Source organism: Anomaloglossus baeobatrachus, chromosome 2, assembly GCF_048569485.1.
Source record: "Anomaloglossus baeobatrachus isolate aAnoBae1 chromosome 2, aAnoBae1.hap1, whole genome shotgun sequence".
NCBI classification, from domain to species: Eukaryota; Metazoa; Chordata; class Amphibia; order Anura; family Aromobatidae; genus Anomaloglossus; species Anomaloglossus baeobatrachus.
Window position 1 is genome coordinate 49,835,061 of NC_134354.1, and position 25,388 is coordinate 49,860,448.

Below are 25,388 nucleotides of genomic sequence, written 5' to 3' on the forward strand. Positions count from 1 at the left end.
ACTAACAGCTCCGGGAATGTCACACGCATCCCAGAGTCACGGCTCTGCACGGACGTCAGTCCCAGACAGCCTAAGTGGGCTCGCTATGAGCGGCCTCGGTTTCATCAGGGTCCTAACAGAAGGACTCGCTGTGTAATGAGGCGGAAGTAGCGGCTCAGGATTCTGATCCTGAGACCGCTCTCAATCTGGATACACCTGATTGTGACGCCATAGTAAATAATCTTATAGCGTCCATCTATAGAATGTGGGTTATTTCTCACAGCTCCTCCAGTGGAGGAGTCAGCTTCACGTATTTTTCTGGACCACTCTGCCTTCAGAGAGGCAGTCCAGGAACACCACGCTTATCCAGATATGCGCTTCTCCAAACGGCTTAGGATACACGTTATCCCTGTCCCCTGACTTGGTCAAGGACTGGACCCAATGTCCCGAGCGGCATCCTCCAATCTCCAGGCTTGTAGCTAGATCCATAGTTGCAGTGGGAGATGGAACTGCAAACTCAAAGATGCCACTGACAGACAGATGGATCTCTGGTCGAACGCCATCTATGAGGCTGTCGGCGCACCGTTGGCTCCGGCATTCTCTCCCTTGGGGCACTCCAAGCTATTTCAGCTTGTCTTACACAGATTGACACGGTTACACGTACATCTGTGCCGCAGGTGGCATCCTTAACCTCTCAAATGTCTGCATTTGTTTCTTACGCGATTCAGGTTGTCCTGGACTCTGCGAACCGTGCGGCGGTAGCCTCCGCTACTCCGTGTTTTTAAGCAGAGCCTGGTCTGCTCGTTAAGTGAATGGAAGGCAGATTCTGCTTCCAAAAAAGGTTGCCTAACCAGTTGCCTTTTTCTGCTGACCGACTGTTTGGTGAGCGTTGGATGTAACCATCAAACAGTCCAGGGGTAAGGATTCATCCTTTCCTCAGCCCGGACACAACAAACCCCAACAGAGCAAGAGGCAGTCGGGGTTTTCGGCCTTTTCGAGGCTCGGGCAGGTCCCATTTTTCCTCGTCCGATGTGGACTCAAAAGGATCAGAGGAGCTAAGATTCTTAGCGGGCTCAGTCTCGCCCAAAAAAGCGACAGTCTGAAAACCCGCTTCCAAGGCGGCTTCCTCATGACTTGCGGCCTCGGTCGGTAGCAGGCTCTCCCGCCTTGGCGATATTTAGCTGCCATAGGTCAATGACCATTGAGTGTGAGACATTCTGTCTCACGGGTACAGGATAGAGCTCACTTCTCGTCCTCCAACTCGATTCTTCAGAATTTCTCCACCTCCCGGCCGGGCCGCTGCTCTTCTGCAAACAGGGTGCACTCTATAGGCAGAAAGAGTGATGACCCCCGTTCCTCTTCAGGAACAAGGTCACGGTTTTTACCCCAAATTCTTTGCGGTACCTATAACAACGGGCCGTTCCGTCCCGTTCTGGATCTAAAAATGCTCAGCAAGCTCGTGGACACCAGGCGGTTCCGGATGGAATCCCTCCGCCATGTCATCGCCTCAAGGTCCCAAGGATATTTCCTAGCATCATTAGGCATCAAGGATGCTTATCCACACGTGCCGATTGATCCAGAGCACTAGCGTTTCTACGCTTCGTTATAGGAGACGAACACCCTCTGTTCGTAGCTCTACCTTCCGGCTAGCGACAGTCCAACTGGTCTTCGCCAAGGTCAGGGCAGCAGTAGTCACAGTCCTGCACTCTCAGGGTCACTCTGTGGTCCCGTATTTAGACGATCTACTTGTCAAGGCACTCTCTTAGGAAACATGCCAACACTGCCCGAACGTTGCGCTGGAGACTCTCTAGAGTTTTGGGTGGATCATCAACTTTTTAAAGTCAGATCCGACCCCGACCCTATCAATAACATATCTAGGCATAGAGTTTCTTACTCTCTCAGCGATAGTGAAGCTGCCGCTAGACAAACAGCATTCACTACGGGCTGCAAGCTCTTCTTTAAGAACCAGTCGCACACATTGAGACGCCTCATGCACTTCCTACGTAAGATGGTAGCAATGGAGGCAGTTCCTTTCGCGCAGTTTTACTGCGTCCACTACAATGGGACATTCTCCGCCAATGGGACGAGGAGTCGACGTCCCTCAACAGAGTCGTCGTTCTTTCTCAGGCGGCCAAGGAATCTCTACGGTGGTGGCTTCTTCTCACCTCTTGGTCAAAAAGAAGGTCCTTCCTATCCCCGTCCTGGGCGATAGTTACGACAGACGCGAGTCTATCAGGGTGGGGAGCAGTTTTTCTCCACTACAGCGCTCAGGGTACGTGGACTCAGCAAGAGTCCACTCTTCAGATCAATGTTCTTGAACACAGAGCAGTGTATCTTGCCCTACAATCCTTCCAACAGCGGCTGGAAAGCAAGCATATCCGACTTCAGTCGGACAGCTCCACAGCGGTGGCATACATCAACCACCAAGGAAGAACGCGCAACCGGCAAGCCTTCCAGGAAGTCCGGCAGGTTCTGATGTGGGTGGAAGACGCGGCATCCACCATATCCACAATTCACATCCCAAGTGTGGAAACTAGGAAGCTGACTTCCTAAGTCGCTGAGGTGTGGCCGAAAGAGTATGGTCTCCTCACCCGGACGGGTTTCAGGAGATCTGGCGCCGCTGACAGAGGCCGGACGTCGATCTAATGGCGTCACGGCACAACAACAATGTGCCAGCTTCATGGCACGGTTTCACAATCATCGAGCTCTGGCGGCAAACGCCTTAGTTCAGCATTGGTCGCAGTTCCAGCTACCTTAGGTGCCACCTCTGGCATTGTTGCCCAGAGTACTGCGCTAGATCAAGACCGACTGCGGCCGCGCCATCCTCGTCGCTACAAATTGGCCGAGGATGTTGTGGTACTCGGTTCTGTGGTGCCTCACGGTAGGCTAACCGGGGGCACTACCAGACCAATCAGACTGGCTGTCTCAAGGGCCATTCTTCCATTTGAATTCTACGGCCCTCAACCGGATGGTGTGGCATTGAGTCCTGGAACCTAGTGTCGTCAGGATTACCTCAGGACGTGGTTGCCACCATGAGACAGGCTAGCATACCAACGTCCGCCAAGATTGACCACAGGACGTGGAAGATGTTCTTATCTCGGTGCTCGGCGCAGGGTGTTTCTCCCTGGCCGGTTGCATCGTCTATGTTTCCTTCCTTCCTGCAATCTAGGTAGGAAAATGGGTTGTCGCTCAGTTCCCTTTAGGGACAAGTCTCAGCGCTATCTGTATTTTTTCAGAAACGACGACTTCCTCAGGTACGCACGTTCCTACGGGGAGTTTGTCTTCTCAGCACTCCGTACAAGCGGCCGTTAGAGCCCTGAGATCTGAACAAGGTTCTAATTGCTCTCCAGATGCCGCCTTTCGAGCCTTTGAAGGATGTCTCCCTTCCCGTTTTTCACGGGAAGTGGCCTTCTAGTAACGGTCTCGTCTCTTAGGAGAGTTTCCGAGCTAGCAACGCTCTCATACAAACTCCCTTCCTGGTCCTTCACCAGGACAGGGTAGTTCTGCGTCCGGTTCCGGAATTTCTCCCTAAGGTGGTATCCCATTTTCATATCAATCAGGATATCACCTCACCTTCTTTGTGTCCTCGTCCAGTCCATCAATTTCAGAAAGATTTGCATCTGTTGGTTCTGGTGAGAGCACTCAGGTTCTACTTCCCGCATGGCGCTCCTGCGCCACCCGGATGCACTCTTTGTCCTTGTCGCTGGTCGGCGTAAACAGTCGCAAGCTTCCAGATCCACCCTTGCTCGGGGGCTCGAGGAACCAATTCTTGAAACCTACAGTTCTACTGGGCTTCTGGTTCTCTCAAGGCCGAGGGCCCATTCTACCAGAGCCGTGGGTGCATCCTGGGCATTACGGCACCAGGCTACGGCTCAGCAGGTGTGTCAGGCACCCACCTGGTCGAGTCTACTTACTTTTACCAAGCATTATCAGATGCATACCTACGCTTCGGCAGACGCCAGCCTAGGTAGATAAGTCATTCAGGCGGCGGTTGGCCACCTGTAGGAGAGGGCCGTTTGACGGCCCTATCATGAGGTATTCTTTTACCCACCCAGGGATTGCTTTTGGACATCCCAATTGTCTGGGTCTCCCAATGGAGCGACAAAGAAGAAGGGAATTTTGTTTACTTACCGTAAATTCCTTTTCTTCTAGCTCCAATTGGGAGACCCAGCACCCGCCCTGTTTTCTCGGGGTTTTTCTGTTTTTTCGGGTACACATGTTGTTCATGTGGTATGGTTCAGTTCTCCGATGTTTCCTCGGATTGAATTGGTCTTTAAACCAGTTATTGGCTTTCCTCCTTCTTGCTTTGGCACTAAAACTGGTGAGCCAGTGATCCCACTGGGGGTGTATAGCCAGAAGGGGAGGGGCCTTACACTTTTAAGTGTAATACTTTGTGTGGCCTCCAGAGGCAATAGCTATACACCCAATTGTCTGGGTCTCCCAATTGGAGCTAGAAGAAAAGGAATTTACGGTAAGTAAACAAAATTCCCTTCTTTGTTACTTACCGTAAATTCCTTTTCTTCTAGCTCTTATTGGGAGACCCAGCACCCGCCCTGTTGTCCTTCGGGATGTTTTTGTTGTTTGCGGGTACACATGTTGTTCATGTTGAACGGTTTTTCAGTTCTCCGATGTTATTCGGAGTTAATTTGTTTAAACCAGTTATTGGCTTCCTCCTTCTTGCTTTGGCACTAAAACTGGAGAGCCCGTGATACCACGGGGGGGTATAGCCAGAGGGGGAGGGGCCTTGCACTTTTAATGTAGTGCTTTGTGTGGCCTCCAGAGGGCAGTAGCTATACCCCAATCGTCTGGGTCTCCCAATAAGAGCTAGAAGAAAAGGAATTTACGGTAAGTAACAAAATTCCCTTCTTTTAGATGCCTCTGTTGGACCAGTCTGTATTTTATTTTAGATTGCTTCTCCTACTGGTTTCACACTAACTGACCAGTTTGGCTCCAGTTGGTGGGTGTATACTACTGAGGAGAGGCTAACTTTTCTTACCTTGTGTCATCCTCCTGGTGACTGCAGCATACACCCATGGTTTCCTGTGTTCCCTGATGAAGGCTCTGATAAAGAAGAGTGAGTACCCAAAAATCTTGTTTGCTTATATTATTCTATGGGGGACACAGGAACCATGGGTTCATATGCTGCCAACCGGAGGCTGGCACTAAGAATACATCTTAAATAAAAAAAAAAAAAAAAAAAAAAAAAAACTTAGGTTAGAAACTAGAATTTTTTCTCCTTCTGCAGCTCCGGTATTATTTTTCCCACTACAGTGGACAACTTCAGGGAATCCCATAGTTCCTGTGTTCCCCAATGAAGCGACTGAGAAATAGATTGTTGGCACTCACAGGAAAACCTTTTTCCTGTAGCCTTTGTTGGGGGACAGAGCGGCCTCCCTTGTTTGGAGGTCAGGGGAGCATTTTGGTTTTGCTTCTACTGCACTAACTGAATACCTGGGTGTTGGCTGCCAAGGTATACCCGGAGGGGAGAAGTCAAGTTTTTATTTTTAAGATTCATTCTTGGTGGTAGCTTTAACCCATGTTTCCTGTGTCCCCCAATGTAGATTATGAGAAAGCAATTTTACTGTGAGTACCCAAAATCTCTATTTGTTTCATTACTGCCTGCAGTGCTAACAGATTGACAGCGCTGCAGCCAATCACTGAGCGGCTCGTGCTCAGCCTGTGTAGACAGCACAAGCCACTCAGTGATTGGCTGCAGCAGTGTCAGCGTCCCGTTAGCTCTGCAAGCAATAATGGACATCAGGAGCAATGGCAGAGACTAAGCGCTGGACCCATGGAGAGAGGTAAAATACAGTTTGTCTGTTTTTTGTTTTTTTTTTTTTTTTTTTTACAAACCTCCTTGGCACAAGGGGGCAAAACATAATGAAGATTTAAAGGGAACTTGTGTCCAGATTTTGGCCTTCTAAACTAAAACTAGCACATTAAGCAGCGCCTGTGCTGCATTCTATAAAGGTGCATGTTACCCCCTGACCCCCCCCTGTAGACCCCACAAATGGCTTTATAAAATCTCCCGCCCTGTATGTAAATTGTCCGGTCCAATGGATGTCCTAACCTGTGCCTCCTGTGCTGATTGACGTGCATGACGCCTCAGACGCCATCTATGTAGGCGAACAAAATCTCGTTCCTGCACAGACATTTTTACACTTCGCTCTGCCGTATTGTTGGCAGAGGCGAAAACATATGTGTGCCTGCACGAACCGGCAAGTTCTCTGCACAGGCGCAAGATTTTACCCAGCAAAGTGGATGATGTCACCCGCTTCAACCACATCGATGGGCAAAATTTCGCACCTGTGCAGAGAACTCGCCGGTTCGCACAGGCTCACCTATGTTTCCGGCTCTGGCTGCAACAGAGTGAAATGCGCCTGCGCGACCTGGGAATATGGAAATTTTGCCTGCTTACATGGATGGCGTATGAGGCATCATCCATGTCAGTCAGCACAGGAGGAGAGTGAAATTAGGGACAGGAGGCGCAGGTTGGGACGCTCATAGACCAATTGACCTGACCGGACAATTTACATACATGGCGGGAGATTTTATAAAGGTATTTGTGGGGTCAGGGGATAACGTGCACCTTTATAGGCCAGAATCTGGTGACAGGTTCCCTTTAACCCAACAAGACGATTCTACTAATCAATCTAGTGGTATAGCAGTATAGGTCATAGAACAAGAATGAAATTGATAAGCCCATGTGCGAATGCAGGAAAATTAGCTTGGAAGTGCTTTGAGGGTGTATTCATAAAAAGTCCACCGGGTTGACATACCTGCTTGTCACTTCTAATGATAGCCCTCTATGATTTTCAGTCTGCAGTCACTTATAGTCGCAGTCGATGACCTTCACGACAAGATTCTTCAGTCCGGTCTATCCGCTTCTCATATACTGGCCGATCACGTGTCCAGAATGATGCCAAGTGACGACCGGTGGCAGAAGATGCGCCAGTGTCTCCTCGGACAGGTCAGTCTGTAGTAGAATGATGGCTGTAAGTGCACCATTGGCGTTCCTCCAGCACTTGGGTGTGACTGCTACCTCCGCAGCCTCTAAGTTCTCCCCTTTCTCGGATGTCAGAAGAGGTGTTGACTCGGTGGTGACACTATTGGCCGTCTCTGCTCTCTTACAGTGGTCAAGCAAACCTCTCTTGGAAGGCCGACTAAGCATGAACTCTGAGGCATCTGGGCCAGATCATAAATCATTCCCCAAAACTTGGCTGCCTCACCACCTCTGCGTGGCCGGCCTGCTCAGCAAGATGGCTTTCAGAGTGCTGGAGAACAACACGTTATCGAAAGACGAGGACACTGAAAGGAGGATAATCATCGCCGGTAACAAGCTTTTATTCCAGATGTCTTGTTTTTATTTCGCTTATGTTTGGAGTTCCTTTTCGTCGATGCCGCAGGTGCCAAATCTTTATCCCGAATATAGCACAAGAACGACTTGTGTTTAGAAGAAAGCCAATTAGCTTCCATTAATGGTCCAGCTGGAACTGTCTGGGAACATTGTGGTTTGTTTCGCCCACGCATCAGACTTTTTTTTTTTTTTTTGTTTTTTTTTCCAGCCGTCTCAGTCAGCGCAGTGCGGATCTGTGGCTGTGCGGAGGTCGCCCGGTCAATCAGCATTTTTCCCGTCCACTCCCAGTTCCCTGAACACTTCATTTATCTAGCACAATGTCGGGGTGATAGACTGAGGAGATACAGCGGAGCGTTAAGCCCTTCCTTGCTGACATTCCTCCTCTGAAAGACGACTTGTCTCTTACAAGGGGTGAAATATGGGGTGGAAACTGACAAAAATACTTGTGAAGTATTGTGAAAATATATGAATAGCTTAGACATTGGATGCCCCGTGCCGACTCTGACCGTTGCAGGAATGTAAGAGATATACCTGTCTGATAAAGTGAGGGGGGTCGGACTCCAGGGGTCCCGAGAATAAAGATGCCGCAGTGATGATGCAGCTTTGTGTCCCCGTCACTGTTTTGTCAGAGCCAGGGTAGGAGCGCTGCAGCACAACCGTGTTCGAGCTGTCATTCCCTGTAGGAAAATCTCCGAAGAGAACAAAGCCCTGTACCCTCAGTATTCTCAGGATTTTTGGCAAAAAAAATGGAAAGAGCCAAAAGTGGCCACCTCTGGATTCACACAGCAGGGGACTGGGGAGCGTAGCTTTGGAGACTGATGTAGGTCTTGGATTTTATGTGACATTAGCTGTAGTATCTGACGTTGCGCAGGATAGTAATGGTCTGTCACTTTCCCAGTCTCTGCCTGTCTCTCTCTCTCTGTCTCTTTATCTTTCCCTGTCTGTCTGTCTGTCTATCTATTTATCTTTCTCTGTCTCTCTATTTCCCTTTCTGTCTGTCTATCTCTTTCCCTGTGTCTTGCCTCTTTCCCTGTGTCTTGCCTCTTTCCCTGTGTCTTGCCTCTTTCCCTGTGTCTTGTCTCTTTCCCTGTGCCTTGTCTCTTTCCCTGTGCCTTGTCTCTTTCCCTGTGCCTTGTCTCTTTCCCTGTGCCTTGTCTCTTTCCCTGTGCCTTGTCTCTTTCCCTGTGCCTTGTCTCTTTCCCTGTGCCTTGTCTCTTTCCCTGTGCCTAGTCTCTTTCCCTGTGCCTAGTCTCTTTCCCTGTGCCTAGTCTCTTTCCCTGTGTCTAGTCTCTTTCCCTGTGTCTAGTCTCTTTCCCTGTGTCTAGTCTCTTTCCCTGTGTCTAGTCTCTTTCCCTGTGTCTAGTCTCTTTCCCTGTGTCTAGTCTCTTTCCCTGTGTCTAGTCTCTTTCCCTGTGTCTAGTCTCTTTCCCTGTGTCTAGTCTCTTTCCCTGTGTCTAGTCTCTTTCCCTGTGTCTAGTCTCTTTCCCTGTGTCTAGTCTCTTTCCCTGTGTCTAGTCTCTTTCCCTGTGTCTAGTCTCTTTCCCTGTGTCTAGTCTCTTTCCCTGTGTCTAGTCTCTTTCCCTGTGTCTAGTCTCTTTCCCTGTGTCTAGTCTCTTTCCCTGTGTCTAGTCTCTTTCCCTGTGTCTAGTCTCTTTCCCTGTGTCTGTCTCTTTCCCTGTCTGTCTCTGTCTGTCTCTTTCCCTGTCTGTCTCTATCCCTGGCTGCATTGTGACACGCCAACATTCAATTTAAGGGCGCGGCTGCGCATTCTTCTGAAGTTCTGGCTGCACTGTGGCTCCCAGCTCCATTGACTTTATTAGAGGCAGGTTCTTTGGTGAATAACTGTAAAGCGGGGGGTTAAACTTTCCCTTCAAAACATAGTCTATGACGTTCCCTGAGTCAAATGAGGCGTCTGTGCAAAATTTCGTCATTGTACATGTGAGGGTGCTGATTCCTTTAGCGTACACACGCACACACACACATATGCTCTGCTTTATATATTAGATATTCCCATTATTTCTGTTTGTTCAGTTGCAGAGATGCTGTATGGCTTCCAGTGGTGTGAGGAGCTAGAGAGACCGCCAGCTATCATCAGCGAGTGCCGCACCATGCTCCATGCCATGGACATAACCCACCAAAGAGTGAAGGAGCTCGCTGACCGTCATTGTGCGCTGCTGGAGCTGCTCTACGCCAGGTCAGGGAATGTTTCCGGTCCTTCCTACAGTAAATCGACCTCATCTGCCAGATCATTATTCTATATCCTGGTCCTTTTCTTTCTTCACTTACCATCGCCCATTTCTTCTTATCTACAGGTCATTAGACAGTGGCACAATCTGGTCTCTGACTCTTCACAAGTTTATTCATATCAGAAATCTGGGACACGATGACCTGAAATGGCTGACGGCAAACACGCGGAGGTTGGTGGCCTCTACTTATTGGAAACTGGGGGGTTCCAAGCAATTTGGGTTTTTTTTGTTTGTTTTTTTTTTTCTTTTTATTTCATAAAAATATATCGTCTGTGCGAGTCCTACACGTCCGAAGAGTCGCTTTCCTACATCGCCAATCATCCAGCATCTGCTGGTCCTATTAAATAAAGATCTTGACTCCAGATTTGTGGGATTCTGCGTCTCCTGATTTTTTCCTTTTCATTGCAATAAGTCTGAATTTTTAAGATATTTTTTTTCCTGCCGTTTGTTGTGTTTGCCTCATCCAGACCTGTTTTAAAGACAAAATAGTTTAATCAGCTTGGATCCCATTGTTTTTTCTCTTGTTTTTTTTTTTTATGGGCTTTTTTATGCAAATGTATGTTCACAGTATATGATTGCTGAGAAAGCCTCTCACCTACATGTTAAAAGCGTCCATATGCCACATCTTTGTTCTGTATGCTCCGTGTGTGGAGGTCCCCCAAAAATCTCTGGTGGCATAGACCATGGTAAAAAGGTGTGGTGAGCAGTGATGAGCGAGCACTACCATGCCCTGGTGCTCAGTACTCATCACTAGTGATGAGCAAGCACTAACAAGCACCCGAGCATGGTAGTGCTCGCTCCTTACTAGTTACGAGTACAGAGTACTTGAGCATGGTAGTGCCCGTTCATCACTAGTTACGAGTAATGAGCACCTGAGCATGATAGTGCTCACTCATAACTAGTTACGAGTACTGAGCACCTGAGCATGGTAGTGCTCACTCATAACTAGTTACGAGTACTGAGCACCTGAGCATGATAGTGCTCACTCATAACTAGTTACTAGTACTGAGCACCTGAGCATGGTAGTGCCCGCTCATCACTTGTTACTAGTACAGAGCACCCGAGCATGGTAGTGCCCGCTCATCACTAGTTACGAGTACTGAACACCCGAGCATGGTAGTGCCCGCTCATCACTAGTTACGAGTACTGAACACCCGAGCATGGTAGTGCTCACTCATCACTAGTTACGAGTACTGAACACCCGAGCATGGTAGTGCTCACTCATCACTAGTTACGAGTACTGAACACCCGAGCATGGTAGTGCTCACTCATCACTAGTTACGAGTACAGAACACCCGAGCATGGTAGTGCCCGCTCATCACTAGTTACGAGTACAGAGCACCTGAGCATGGTAGTGCCTGCTCATCACTAGTTACGAGTACTGAACACCCGAGCATGGTAGTGCTCACTCATCACTAGTTACGAGTACAGAACACCCGAGCATGGTAGTGCTCGCTCATCACTAGTTACGAGTACAGAACACCCGAGCATGGTAGTGCCCGCTCATCACTAGTTACGAGTACTGAGCACCCGAGCATGGTAGTGCCCGCTCATCACTAGTTACCAGTACTGAGCACCCGAGCATGGTAGTGCTCACTCATCACTAGTTACGAGTACTGAGTACCTGAGCATGGTAGTGCTCGCTCATCACTAGTTACGAGTACTGAGCACCTGAGCATGGTAGTGCCCGCTCATCACTAGTTACGAGTACTGAGCACCCGAGCATGGTAGTGCTCACTCATAACTAGTTACGAGTAATGAGCACCTGAGCATGATAGTGCTCACTCATAACTAGTTACTAGTACTGAGCACCTGAGCATGGTAGTGCCCGCTCATCACTTGTTACTAGTACAGAGCACCCGAGCATGGTAGTGCCCGCTCATCACTAGTTACGAGTACTGAACACCCGAGCATGGTAGTGCTCACTCATCACTAGTTACGAGTACTGAACACCCGAGCATGGTAGTGCTCACTCATCACTAGTTACGAGTACAGAACACCCGAGCATGGTAGTGCCCGCTCATCACTAGTTACGAGTACTGAGCACCCGAGCATGGTAGTGCCTGCTCATCACTAGTTACGAGTACTGAACACCCGAGCATGGTAGTGCTCACTCATCACTAGTTACGAGTACTGAACACCCGAGCATGGTAGTGCTCACTCATCACTAGTTACGAGTACAGAACACCCGAGCATGGTAGTGCCCGCTCATCACTAGTTCCGAGTACTGAGCACCCGAGCATGGTAGTGCCCGCTCATCACTAGTTACCAGTACTGAGCACCCGAGCATGGTAGTGCTCACTCATCACTAGTTACGAGTACTGAGTACCTGAGCATGGTAGTGCCTGCTCATCACTAGTTACGAGTACTGAACACCCGAGCATGGTAGTGCCTGCTCATCACTAGTTACGAGTACTGAGCACCCGAGCATGGTAGTGCTCGCTCATCACTAGTTACGAGTACTGAGCACCTGAGCATGGTAGTGCTCGCTCATCACTAGTTACGAGTACTGAGCACCCGAGCATGGTAGTGCCCGCTCATCACTAGTTACGAGTACTGAGCACCTGAGCATGGTAGCGCCCGCTCATCACTAGTTACGAGTACTGAGCACCCGAGCATGGTAGTGCCCGCTCATCACTAGTTACGAGTACTGAGCACCCGAGCATGGTGGTGCCCGCTCATCACTAGTTACGAGTACTGAGCACCCGAGCATGGTAGTGCCCGCTCATCACTAGTTACAAGTACTGAGCACCCGAGCATGGTAGTGCTCACTCATCACTAGTTACGAGTACTGAGCACCCGAGCATGGTAGTGCTCGCTAATCACTAGTTACGAGTACTGAGCACCCGAGCATGGTAGTGCTCGCTCATCACTAGTTACGAGTACTGAGCACCCGAGCATGGTAGTGCTCGCTCATCACTAGTTACGAGTACTGAGCACCCGGACATGGTAGTGCCCGCTCATCACTAGTTATGAGGACAGAGCACCCGAGCATGGTAGTGCCCACTCATCACTAGTTACGAGGACAGAGCACCCGAGCATGGCAGTGCCCGCTCATCACTAGTTACGAGTACTGAGCACCCGAGCATGGTAGTGCTCGCTCATCACTAGTTACGAGTACTGAGCACCTGAGCATGGTAGTGCTCGCTCATCACTAGTTACGGGTAATGAGCACCTGAGTATGATAGTGCCCGCTCATCACTAGTTACGAGTACTGAGCACCCGAGCATGGTAGTGCTCGCTCATCACTAGTTACGAGTACTGAGCACCTGAGCATGGTAGTGCTCGCTCATCACTAGTTACGGGTAATGAGCACCTGAGCATGGTAGTGCCCGCTCATCACTAGTTACGAGTACTGAGCACCCGAGCATGGTAGTGCCCGCTCATCACTAGTTACGAGTACTGAGCACCCGAGCATGGTAGTGCTCGCTCATCACTAGTTACGAGTAATGAGCACCGGAGCATGGTAGTGCTCGCTCATCACTAGTTACGGGTAATGAGCACCTGAGTATGATAGTGCCCGCTCATCACTAGTTACGAGTACTGAGCACCCGAGCATGGTAGTGCTCACTCATCACTAGTTACGAGTACCGAGCACCTGAGTATGGTAGTGCCCGCTCATCACTAGTTACGAGTACAGAGCACCTGAGCATGGTAGTGCTCACTCATCACTAGTTACAAGTACTGAGCACCCGAGCATGGTAGTGCCCGCTCATCACTAGTTACGAGTACCGAGCACCCGAGCATGGTAGTGTTCGCTCATCACTAGTTACGAGTACCTAGCACCTGAGCATAGTAGTGCTCGCTCATCACTAGTTACAAGTACTGAGTCCCCGAGCATGGTAGTGCTCGCTCATCACTAGTTACGATTACTGAGCACCTGAGCATGGTAGTGCTCGCTCATCACTAGTTACCAGTACTGAGCACCCGAGCATGGTAGTGCCCGCTCATCACTAGTTACGAGTACTGAGCACCCGAGCATGGTAGTGCCCGCTCATCACTAGTTACGAGTACCGAGCACCTGAGCATGGTAGTGCTCGCTCATCACTAGTTACGAGTACTGAGCACCTGAGCATGGTAGTGCCCGCTCATCACTAGTTACGAGTACTGAGCACCCGAGCATGGTAGTGCCCACTCATCACTAGTTACGAGTACCGAGCACCTGAGCATGGTAGTGCCCGCTCATCACTAGTTACCAGTACTGAGCACCCGAGCATGGTAGTGCCCACTCATCACTAGTTACGAGTACCGAGCACCTGAGCATGGTAGTGCTCGCTCATCACTAGTTACCAGTATTGAGCACCCGAGCATGGTAGTGCCCGCTCATCACTAGTTACGAGTACCGAGCACCTGAGCATGGTAGTGCCCGCTCATCACTAGTTACGAGTACCGAGCACCCGAGCATGGTAGTGCCCACTCATCATTATATACTTGCTTTATAACATCACATTAAATTATGGAGCTACTGATGCTCTTATTACAAGCGTCTGATAATTATCATTTTCCCCCATTAGTCGCACAGTTATTTGTGAGCAGTATTGATGCTTTTCTTTATACTTATTCTCTCCCCGTGTAGTTATTACCCGGTGACCCAGGGCAGCCTGCACACCATCCAGTGCCTGGCCCCATTCTTACATAGAGATGACAAGGAGTCTCTGATCATCCAGTTTGTCTCCCGCCTTATGTCCTGTGCTGTGACGGATTTGTCCTGTATAGATGGTGAGTAAGCCATACATCAACGACGACTATCGGATACAAGACGATAGCATCCATGTCCTTCTAGGAGACCCCATCTGTCAGTGCACTGCCGTTCATTAAGCCTGAAGATTTACCATCCAGAGCGACCAGTATTATTTCACATTTATAGGCCTAATTATAGTTGTTAGATTGGGATGGGTCCGGCTGCTGGATGCCATATCTAGGGAATTATGCCCCCAATTCTCCATTGGCCACCACATGGAGCAGCTGGCCGCTCATGCACCCTGACCCTCTATAGCTATGGCTGCAGAGACAAATTAGACCAGAAAACCTTTGGCCAAAATGTCTTCGATACCTTGCTTAAGTAGGAATCACAGGGGTTGTGTGTGCATAGAAAGAACTATAGACCTGTGATCACAGCAGCATCAGCGCTGATTGAGGCAGACGGTCCCTACGGGTCTGCTGTGCCCGGGGGAGTTCGGGGAAGTGTTGGTATGATAGGACTCTCCATTCCGCGTCCCTCTCGCTGTCGTATAAGCCATTGCGTCATGCTTGTCTCTTCGTATAGGAGGATTTGGTTTTCTTGCCATCATCAATTCCTGTCTGGAGGCCGAGTCTATTCCTTCTCCTGAAGTCCTTCCTGGAATCCTGAAGATCGTCCTGTCCTGGAAGAACATTCGGGAGGACGTCTTCCTATTCAGCAGGTGAAGACGCTCTATATCCGCGTCTTTTAGGTATAGAGGGGGGGAAGCCGCCGGTCTATATCCATAGAACGAAAAATGCACCTATGGCTTGTTATAGTAAGGATTTGTCCGGCTGTGGATGGGAAGACATCCCGGCTGCCACATCCTCTACCTGAGACCGGGAAATGGAGAAAACCAACAGAGTGAAGAAAGTGATGAATTTTGGAAACTTTCCTGTAAAGTTTCACAAATTTTGACTATCTGCAATTCCAGGATATGTTATAGATATGTTTCCCTTAAGGGGATGAAAGCTACAGGTAAATCTTTATCATCGCCCTGCAGAGTACAGGCTGCCACTTAGGGGTACTTTGCTCACTAGCGATCTCGTTAGTGATGTGAAATTCTAGATCGCAAGTGCGATCTTTCGAGATCGCATATGTGTAAAATGACCTATGTGTGATCTCGAAAGATCGCACTTGCGATCTAGAATTTCACATCGCTAACGAGATCGCTAGCGATGTCGCAGCGTGCAAAGTACCCCTTACAACAGCCCACATCCTCTATATAGCACAGACTGTCCTATCTGCTGAGCTGTAGACTGTGTACATCATCAAACTTCTCTGTATATAAATACAAGCCCTTATCTGTGCTTAGTAAGGGGCATTGCAGTTACAAATTTTATCTATCGATCTGCAAAAGTATTCATACCCCGTGAACTTTCCCCTTTTTTTCACTTGTGATATATCAACACTAAGTAGCAAGTATTTGTGAAGTGTAAAGGAAATGATGAAGGGAATTTTGTTACTTACCGTAAATTCCTTTTCTTCTAGCTCCTATTGGGAGACCCAGACGATTGGGTGTATAGCACTGCCTCCGGAGGCCACACAAAGCATTACACTAAAAAGTGTAAGTCCCCTCCCCTTCTGGCTATACACCCCCAGTGGGATCACTGGCTCACCAGTTTTAGTGCAAAAGCAAGAAGGAGGAAAGCCAATAACTGGTTTAAACAAATTCACTCCGAGTAACATCGGAGAACTGAAAAACCGTTCAACATGAACAACATGTGTACCCGAAACAACCCAAAAATCCCGAAGGACAACAGGGCGGGTGCTGGGTCTCCCAATAGGAGCTAGAAGAAAAGGAATTTACGGTAAGTAACAAAATTCCCTTCTTCTTCGTCGCTCCATTGGGAGACCCAGACGATTGGGACGTCCAAAAGCTGTCCCTGGGTGGGTAAAGAAATACCTCATGTTAGAGCTGCGAAGACAGCCCTCCCCCACGGGGAGGCAACTGCCGCCTGCAGGACTCTTCTACCTAGGCTGGCGTCCGCCGAAGCATAGGTATGCACCTGATAATGTTTGGTGAAGGTGTGCAGACTCGACCAGGTAGCTGCCTGGCACACCTGTTGAGCCGTAGCCTGGTGTCGTAATGCCCAGGAAGCACCCACGGCTCTGGTTGAATGGGCCTTCAGCCCTGATGGAACCGGAAGCCCAGCAGAACGGTAGGCTTCAAGAATTGGTTCCTTGATCCATCGAGCCAGGGTGGCTTTAGAAGCCTGCGACCCTTTGCGCTGACCAGCGACAAGGACAAAGAGTGCATCCGAACGGCGCAAGGGCGCCGTGCGGGAAATGTAGATTCTGAGTGCTCTCACCAGATCTAACAAATGTAAATCCTTCTCATACCGATGAACAAAACGAAGGCAAGGAGATATCCTGATTAAGATGAAAAGAGGATACCACCTTCGGGAGAAACTCCTGAATGGGGCGCAGCACTACCTTGTCCTGGTGGAAGACCAGGAAGGGAGTCTTGGATGACAGCGCTGCCAGCTCAGACACTCTCCGAAGAGATGTGATCGCTACCAGAAAAGCCACGTTCTGGGATAGTCTAGAAAGTGAAACCTCCCTCAGAGGCTCGAAGGGCGGCTTCTGGAGGGCAACTAGTACCCTGTTCAGATCCCATGGATCTAACGGCCGCTAGCACGGGGGAACGATATGGCAAACCCCCTGTAGGAACGTGCGCACCATAGGAAGGCGTGCCAAACGCCTCTGAAAAAAGACGGATAGCGCCGATACCTGACCTTTAAGGGAGCCGAGCGCCAAACCCTTTTCTAACCCAGATAGCAGGAAAGAAAGAAAGGTAGGCAATGCAAATGGCCAGGGAGACACTCCCTGAGCAGAGCACCAGGATAAGAATATCCTCCACGTTCTGTGGTTCTTAGCGGACGTGGGCTTCCTAGCCTGTCTCATGGTGGCAACGACCCCGTGGAATAATCCTGAAGACGCTAGGATCCAGGACTCAAATGGCCACACAGTCAGGTTCAGGGCCGCAGAATTCCGATGGAAAAAAAACGGCCCTTGGGACAGTAAGTCTGGTCGGTCTGGTAGTGCCCACGGTTGGCCGACCGTGAGCTGCCACAGATCCGGATACCACGCCCTCCTCGGCCAGTCTGGGGCGACGAGTATGACGCGGCTGCAATCGGATCTGATCTTGCGTAGCACTCTGGGCAAGGGTGCCAGAGGTGGAAACACATAAGGGAGCCGGAACTGCGACCAATCTTGCACTAGGGCGTCTGCCGCCAGCGCTCTTTGATCGCGAGACCGTGCCATGAAGGTTGGGACCTTGTTGTTGTGCCGGGACGCCATTAGGTCGACGTCCGGCCTTCCCCAGCGGCGACAGATTTCCTGAAACACGTCCGGGTGAAGGGACCATTCCCCTGCGTCCATGCCCTGGCGACTGAGGAAGTCTGCTTCCCAGTTTTCTACGCCGGGGATGTGAACTGCGGATATGGTGGAGGCCGTGGCATCCACCCACATCAGAATCCGCCGGACTTCCTGGAAGGCTTGCCGACTGCGTGTCCCCCCTTGGTGATTGATGTATGCCACCGCTGTGGAGTTGTCCGATAGAATTCGGATCTGCTTTCTTTCCAGCCACTGCTGGAAGGCTAGTAGGGCAAGATACACTGCTCTGATTACCAGAACATTGATCTGAAGGGTGGACTCCTGCTGAGTCCACGGACCCTGAGCCCTGTGGGGGAGAAAAACCGCTCCCCACCCTGACAGACTCGCGTCTGTCGTGACCACCGGCCAAGACGGTGGTAGGAAGGATCTTCCCTGTGATAATGAGGTGGGAAGAAGCCACCATTGCAGAGAGTCCTTGCCTTCTGTGAAAGGGAGACTTTCCTGTCCAGGGATGTTGACTTCCCGTCTCATTGGCGGAGAATGTTCCATTGAAGTGGACGCAGATGAAACTGCGCAAACGGAACCGCCTCCATTGTCGCCACTATCTTCCCGAGGAAGTGCATGAGGCGTCTTAAGAAGTGCGACTGACCTTGAAGGAGAGTCTGCACCCCAGTCCGTAGTGACCGCTGCTTGTCCAGCGGAAGCTTCACTACCGCTGAGAGGGTATGAAACGCCATGCCAAGATACGTTAGTGATTGGGTCGTGACAGGTTTGACTTTGAGAAGTTGATGATCCACCCGAACGTCTGGAGAGTCTCCAGCGCAACATTCAGGCTGAGTTGGCATGCCTCTTGAGAGGGTGCCTTGACAAGTAGATCGTCCAAGTAAGGGATCACAGAGTGTCCCTGTGAGTGCAAGACTGCTACCACTGCCGTCATGACCTTGGCGAACACCCGTGGGGCTGTCGCCAGCCCGAATGGCAGAGCTACGAACTGAAGATGGTCGTTTCCTATCACGAAATGTAGAAAAACATTGGTGTAGCAATCGGCACGTGGAGATAAGCATCTTTGATGTCTATTGATGCTAGGAAATTTCCTTGAGACATTGAGGCAATGACGGAGCGGAGGGTATCATCCGGAACCGCCTGGCCTCCACGTGCTTGTTGAGCAGTTTTAGGTCCAGAACGGAACGGAAAGAGCCATCCTTGTTTGGCACCACAACCAGATTGGAGGAAAACCGTGTCTTGTTCCTGAAGAGGAACCGGGATAACCACTCCTTCTGCCTGCAGCAGGGCATCTGCTCGGTGGGGAGGTGGGGACGTTCTGAAGAATCGAGTCGGAGGACGAGAACAGAACTCTGTCCTGTGCACGTGGGCACACTGTCCCTCACCCACCGGTCTGTGACCTGTGGCAGCTAAATGTCGCCAAAGGCGAGCGAGTCTGCCATCAACCGCGGATGCGGAAAGATGAGAGAGCTGAGAGTCATGAGGAGACCGCCTTGGTAGCGGTTCCTCCGGCTGCCTTCCTTGGGCGTGATTGAGCCCGGCCGGCAGCTGAGCCCCTCTGAGGCTTTTCAGCCCTTTTGGACGAGGACAATTGGGACCTGCCGAGCCTGGGAAGGACCGAAACCTCGACTGTCCTTCCAGGACAGCATTAATAGGGTAAGTCGCAATGCAGACATTGCGAGGTTACGGACGCCCCTGCGGCACAGATGTACCTGTGCTCAAGACCAGCTGCGCAAGAACAGCTGAAAAGCTTAGGGTGCCCATACGGCTGTGAATGCCGGAGCAACCGACACGCCGATAGCCTCATAGACAGATTTCAACCAGAGTCCATCTGTCTGTCAATGGCATCTGTAAGTGAAGTCCCATCTCCACTGCAACTATGGCTCTAGCCGCAAGCCTGGAGATTGGAGAATCCACCTTTGGACCCTGGGTCCAACGCCTGACCACGTCAGGGGGAAAGTGATAACGTGTATCCGTAATACGTTTGGAGAAAACGCTTATCTGGTAAGCGTGGTGTTCCTGGACTGCTTCTCTGAAGTCAGCGGGGCCAGAACAATTCTCAACATACGTTTGAGCTACTGAAATGGGACTTCTCCTGCTGTGAAGCTGACTCCTCCGCTGGGGGAGCTGAGGGAGAAAGATCCAACATTCCATTGATGGACGCTATAGGATCATGCCTTATGGCGTCACCATCCGGTGTATCCGGAGTGAGAGCGGTGTCAGGATCAAAGTCCTGATGAGCTACGTCTGCCTCATCATACAGAGAGCCTCCTGGGACCCCCCCGGAGCACCGATTTTATTCCAAGTGAGGGTGGCCAGGGAGCAATGATCCAGATTGCCCATGGCCTGTCCGGACTGCAAGTCTCTATCCCCTTGCAACTCCGTCCCTGTCCTTGGACAGGGTTGAGAGGTGGTTCTTTTGGCCACGTCAAGTAGAGACCCCGGCTGACCAAGTGCTACAGGGGAGCATTGCACCCAATGGGGAGCAGTGCCGTGGAACAGTATCACATGCAGTAAAAACAGCATCGAAAGCCTGTGTTGCTTATATGCTGCTGCCGACTAGCCATCTAGGAGTATAGAGCCAAGAATGGCGACCGTACAGTGCAATGTATATCATACAAGCATAAAGTACAAATGAACACTGCAGCACATGCAATACAAGCAGCATAGAAAGCCTGCTTTTCTGCTGCTGTAGACTAGCCATCTAGGGGAATATAGCCCAGAATAGCGACCATACAGTGCAATGTATAGCATACAGGCATAAGTACAAATGAACACTGCAACACCTGCAATACAAGCAGCATAGAAAAAAACCTGTGCCTCAGCACCCTTGCTTTTCTGCTGCTGTAGTCTAGCCATTCTATGGCGAATATAGCCAAGACTAGCGACCGTACAGTGCAGTGTATAGCATACAAGCATAAATACACATGAACACTTCAGTACGTGCAATACAAGCAGCATAGAAAGCCTGTGCCTTAGCACCCATGCTTTCCTGCTGCTGATGTGTCGCCATCTAAGAGGGCATATAGCCCAAAATAGCGACCTATGCAGTGTACATAAAATACAAATAGACAAACTGCGGTATTTAGTGTCAGCACCCCAGGTGCCGCTTACCGCCCGCCCATAAGCGGGTGTGTGGTCGCCCTAGTCCTGTTGGTTGCCCAGAGTCCGTTCTCTCAGCTCGGGCTGCAGGAATGGCTGCCGGCGTCCTTCTCCAGCTCGTATGAGTAGGGGCGGGCCGTGGGCGTGCCCCAAGTCAGAGCGGGAAACCGGCGTCCCACAGTGTCTAGTGAGAGGGCTGGAGCATGTAAATAAGGCTCCAGCCCTCGGCGCTGCTGATTGTACAGCGTCTCTCCCCTACCCTGATTGACAGGGTGGGGGCGGGAACGAAGCTGAGCTAGGCCGCAAAAGCCGGGGACTGGATTTATAAGCGCCGCCGCCGTAAAAGCGCGGTCGGCGCTAAGTCCCCGGCGCACTACAAGTCCCAGCCGCGCCGCCGCTCCCGGAGCGTCCGGCGCGGTAGTTCCCAATAAATAAAGTCACTCAGCTAGGCTGCAGTGACTGTAACCCTTTACTGTCCCCGGCGCACTAGCACACCCAGCAAGTCTGGAGTGTGCTGTGCCTGTGTGTACGGGGACACAGAGTACCTGAATGGTGCAGGGCCATGTCCCTGAACGGCACTCCCGCTCCACATCCAGCAGGTTCAATGGGTCTGTGGATGGAGCCCGGCCTCAGGGCTTTGGGGCCGGTAAGATCCCACTTCCTCAGAGCCCCTCAGGGGGATGGGGAAGGAAAAACAGCATGTGGGCTCCAGCCGCCGTACCAGCAATAGGTACCTCAACCTTACAAACCACCAGTGGGGTGAGAAGGGAGCATGCTGGGGGCCCTATATGGGCCCTCTTTTCTTCCATCCGATATAGTCAGCAGCTACTGCTGACTAAACAGTGGAGCTATGCGTGGATGTCTGACCTCCTTCGCACAAAGCCGAAAACTGGTGAGCCAGTGATCCCACTGGGGGTGTATAGCCAGAAGGGGAGGGGCCTTACACTTTTTAGTGTAATGCTTTGTGTGGCCTCCGGAGGCAGTGCTATACACCCAATCGTCTGGGTCTCCCAATGGAGCGACGAAGAAACCTGGTTTTCTAAATATTTTAAAAATATAAATCTGAAAAATTGTGACTTGCATTTGTATTCAGCCCCCCTGAGTCAATACGTTTTAGGACCACATTTCAGTGCCATTACTGCTGCAAGTCTTTTGGGGGTCTGTCTCCCCAGCTGTGCACATCTAGAGGTGACATTTTTGCGAATTTTTCTGTGCACACTAGCTCGCTCTCAGTGAGATTGAACATATTTTTAAAACAAGCCCATAACAACATCCCTCCTCTATCAGTTTATAGCAGGCACAATGCCCTCAGGGGGTAACATTCTCCTGATATTCACCAAACCCAGACTCATTGTGATCTGTCACTGCACAGAACAAGTCTCCTCCACAGTCATGTGGTGGTGGCTTTACATCACTACAATTGTTGCTCACCATTGTGTTTGGTGATGTACGGCTCTGCATTGTGCTTGGTGATGTACGGCTCGGCATTGTGCTTGGTGATGTACGGCTCGGCATTGTGCTTGGTGATGTACGGCTCGGCATTGTGCTTGGTGATGTACGGCTCGGCATTGTGCTTGGTGATGTACGGCTCGGCATTGTGCTTGGTGATGTACGGCTCGGCATTGTGTTTGGTGATGTACGGCTCGGCATTGTGCTTGGTGATGTACGGCTCGGCATTGTGCTTGGTCATGGACGGCTCGGCATTGTGCTTGGTGATGTACGGCTCGGCATTGTGCTTGGTGATGTACGGCTCGGCATTGTGTTTGGTGATGTACGGCTCGGCATTGTTCTTGGTGATGTACGGCTCGGCATTGTGCTTGGTCATGGACGGCTCGGCATTGTGCTTGGTCATGGACAGCTCGGCATTGTGCTTGGTGATGTATGGCTCGGCATTGTGCTTGGGCATGGACGGCTCAGCATTGTGCTTGGTGATGTACGGCTCAGCATTGTGCTTGGTGATGTACGGCTCGGCATTGTGCTTGGGCATGGACGGCTCAGCATTGTGCTTGGTGATGTATGGCTCAGCATTGTGCTTGGTGATGTACGGCTCGGCATTGTTCTTGGTGATGTACGGCTCGGCATTGTGCTTGGTGATGTACGGCTCGGCATTGTGCTTGGTGATGTACGGCTCGGCATTGTGCTTGGTGATGTACGGCTCGGCATTGTGCTTGGTGATGTACGGCTCGGCATTGTGCTTGGTGATGTACGGCTCGGCATTGTGCTTGGTGATGTACGGCTCGGCATTGTGCTTGGTGATGTACAGCTCGGCATTGTGCTTGGTGATGTACGGCTCGGCATTGTGCTTGGTGATGTACGGCTCGGCATTGTGCTTGGTGATGTACGGCTCGGCATTGTGCTTGGTGATGTACGGCTCGGCATTGTGCTTGGTGATGTACGGCTCGGCATTGTGCTTGGTGATGTACGGCTCGGCATTGTGCTTGGTGATGTACGGCTCGGCATTGTGCTTGGTGATGTACGGCTCGGCACTGTGCTCGACCATGAAGCTCCCGGCGGGAGCACAATGTTGATGCTGATGTTACCAGAGGAGGTCCGGACTCTGCAGTTATGGGTCAGCAGAGTGTTAGTATTGAGAGCGAGGGGTGTGAATGTTATACTTGGAGGTCTATGGGGTTGAAGCAAACATCGCGTCCATATTGTGTATCTGCCTCGTCTCTTATATAGTTTGTCTGCCGTACGTTCTATAATGATCTCCTCTTTGTGTTTGCAGTAACATGGCTAACGTTGGTCTGGATATAGTTGGACTGAATATTGAGATCATCAGATTCCTGTCACTTCTCCTGCGATTCTCGGTTTCTGCGTTACCTTCTCTGGGGGACATAGAGTGGGATTTTATCATGTGCTCCATGTTGGCCTGGTTAGAGGTGAGTTTGCTACAACTGATGTGCATGTCTCGGGGTAGACTGCAATTCCTGAGATGCACATTAGTGTCCTCCTGATCAGGTTTCGGGGCTGTCTCTCGGCAACATTGAGTTTCAGCTCCCTCCAAAGATTTTCTATTGGGTACAGGTCTGGAGACTGGCTAGGCCACTCCAGGACCGTGAAATGCTTCTTATGGAGCCGCTCCTTAGTTGCGCTGGCTGTGTGTTTCAGGTCATTGTCATGCTGGAAGACTCAGCCATGACCCATCTTCAATGCTCTTACTGAGAGGAGGTTGTTGTTGGCCAAAATCTCACAATACATGACTACATCCATCCTCCCTTCAATACGGTGCAGCTGTCCCCTTTGCAGAAAAGTACCTCCAAAGTGTGATGTTTCCATCCCCATGCTTCACGGTTGGGATGGTGTTCTTGGGGCTATACTCATCCTTCTTCCTCCAAACATGGCGAGTGGAGTTGATACCTAAAAAGTTTTATTTTGGTCTCATTTGACCACATGACCTTCTACCATGCCTCCTCTGGATCATCCAGATAGTCATTTTCGAACTTAAACGGTCCTGGAGATGTACTGACATTAGCAGGGGGACCTTGCATGCTCAGAAGGATTTTAATATATGATGGCGTAGCGTGTTACTAACGGTACTCCATGAGACTATGGTTCCAACTTTCTTCAGGTCAATTCACCAGGTCCTCCCATGTAGTTTTGGGCTGATTCCTGACCTTTCTCAGAATCATCCTTGCCACATGAGGCAAGATCTTGCATGGAGCCTCAGACCAAGTAAGATTGACGGTCGCCTTGTGTTTCTTCCATTTTGTAACAATTGTGCCAACAGTTGTTGCCTTCTCACCAAGCTGCTTGCCTATTGTCCTGTAGCCCATTCCAGCCTTGTACAGGTCTACAGTTTTTCCCCTGGTGTCTTTAGACAGCTCTTTGGTCTTGGCCATGGTGGAGAGGTGGGAGTGTGATTGATTGTGTGTGGACAACAGTCTTTTATACAGGTAATGGGTTCATAGAGGTGCCGTTAATACAGGGAATGGGTGCAAATTAGGAGCCAGAATGCCTGCCGGTATTTAAAAATCATGTTTTTCCACCTTTTTACTTTCCGCTCTCTGCCTTGAGTGCGTTTGTGACTTTTCGGGCCACTCTTTTTTTTTTTTTTTTTTTATAAATCTGATTTTGCATTGCCATGTCCATATCATACAGAAATATATGTGTGTGTGTGTGTATATGTGTATGTATATGTGTGTGTATGTATGTATATATATATATATATATATATATATATATATATATATATATATATATATATATATATATATATATATTATTTATTTTTTTTTTTAAAGAGCAGCGATCATTACATTTTCCCCATATCCCATGGACAGGAGAGAACTTTTACATCTAGAGAAGACTGATTGGGTGTCGGAGCCGGGCAGATGTTTATTATAACTGTCCACAGTCCAGGCCTCGCTGTTGGACTCCTAAATAACTTTATGAAAAGTCAGATTGCATCTGACGTGAGCAATTCCTAGATGTCCAAGATTCCTTGTGATTTATGCAATGTTATGACTACTGCCAGGAAATGATTTTGCGCGGTGCCCAGTGGGGAGTGTTGTTTTCCTGCGAGCGCCTGCAGTTATGGCAGTTCGCCACTAGAGGGGAGTGTTGTCTGACAAAAGTGTTTAAAGGGAACCTGTCATCAGGAATTTGGCTTTCAACCTAAACGTTTCCCCCTCTGCAGCTC

At 50.1% G+C, this 25,388-nt stretch overlaps 1 protein-coding gene across 1 annotated transcript in view; it reads left to right on the plus strand.

The window, feature by feature from the left end:
• The window catches only part of LTN1 (listerin E3 ubiquitin protein ligase 1), a 194,051-nt gene that overhangs the window by 87,719 nt on the left and 80,944 nt on the right, over positions 1 to 25,388 (plus strand). The window contains exons 15-21 of the mRNA XM_075335055.1: positions 6,799 to 6,949; positions 7,113 to 7,311; positions 9,368 to 9,530; positions 9,649 to 9,753; positions 14,159 to 14,301; positions 14,849 to 14,984; positions 23,475 to 23,628. Of these exons, the coding sequence (XP_075191170.1) occupies positions 6,799 to 6,949; positions 7,113 to 7,311; positions 9,368 to 9,530; positions 9,649 to 9,753; positions 14,159 to 14,301; positions 14,849 to 14,984; positions 23,475 to 23,628 (1,051 nt within the window). The remainder of the gene's footprint in view (positions 1 to 6,798; positions 6,950 to 7,112; positions 7,312 to 9,367; positions 9,531 to 9,648; positions 9,754 to 14,158; positions 14,302 to 14,848; positions 14,985 to 23,474; positions 23,629 to 25,388) is intronic.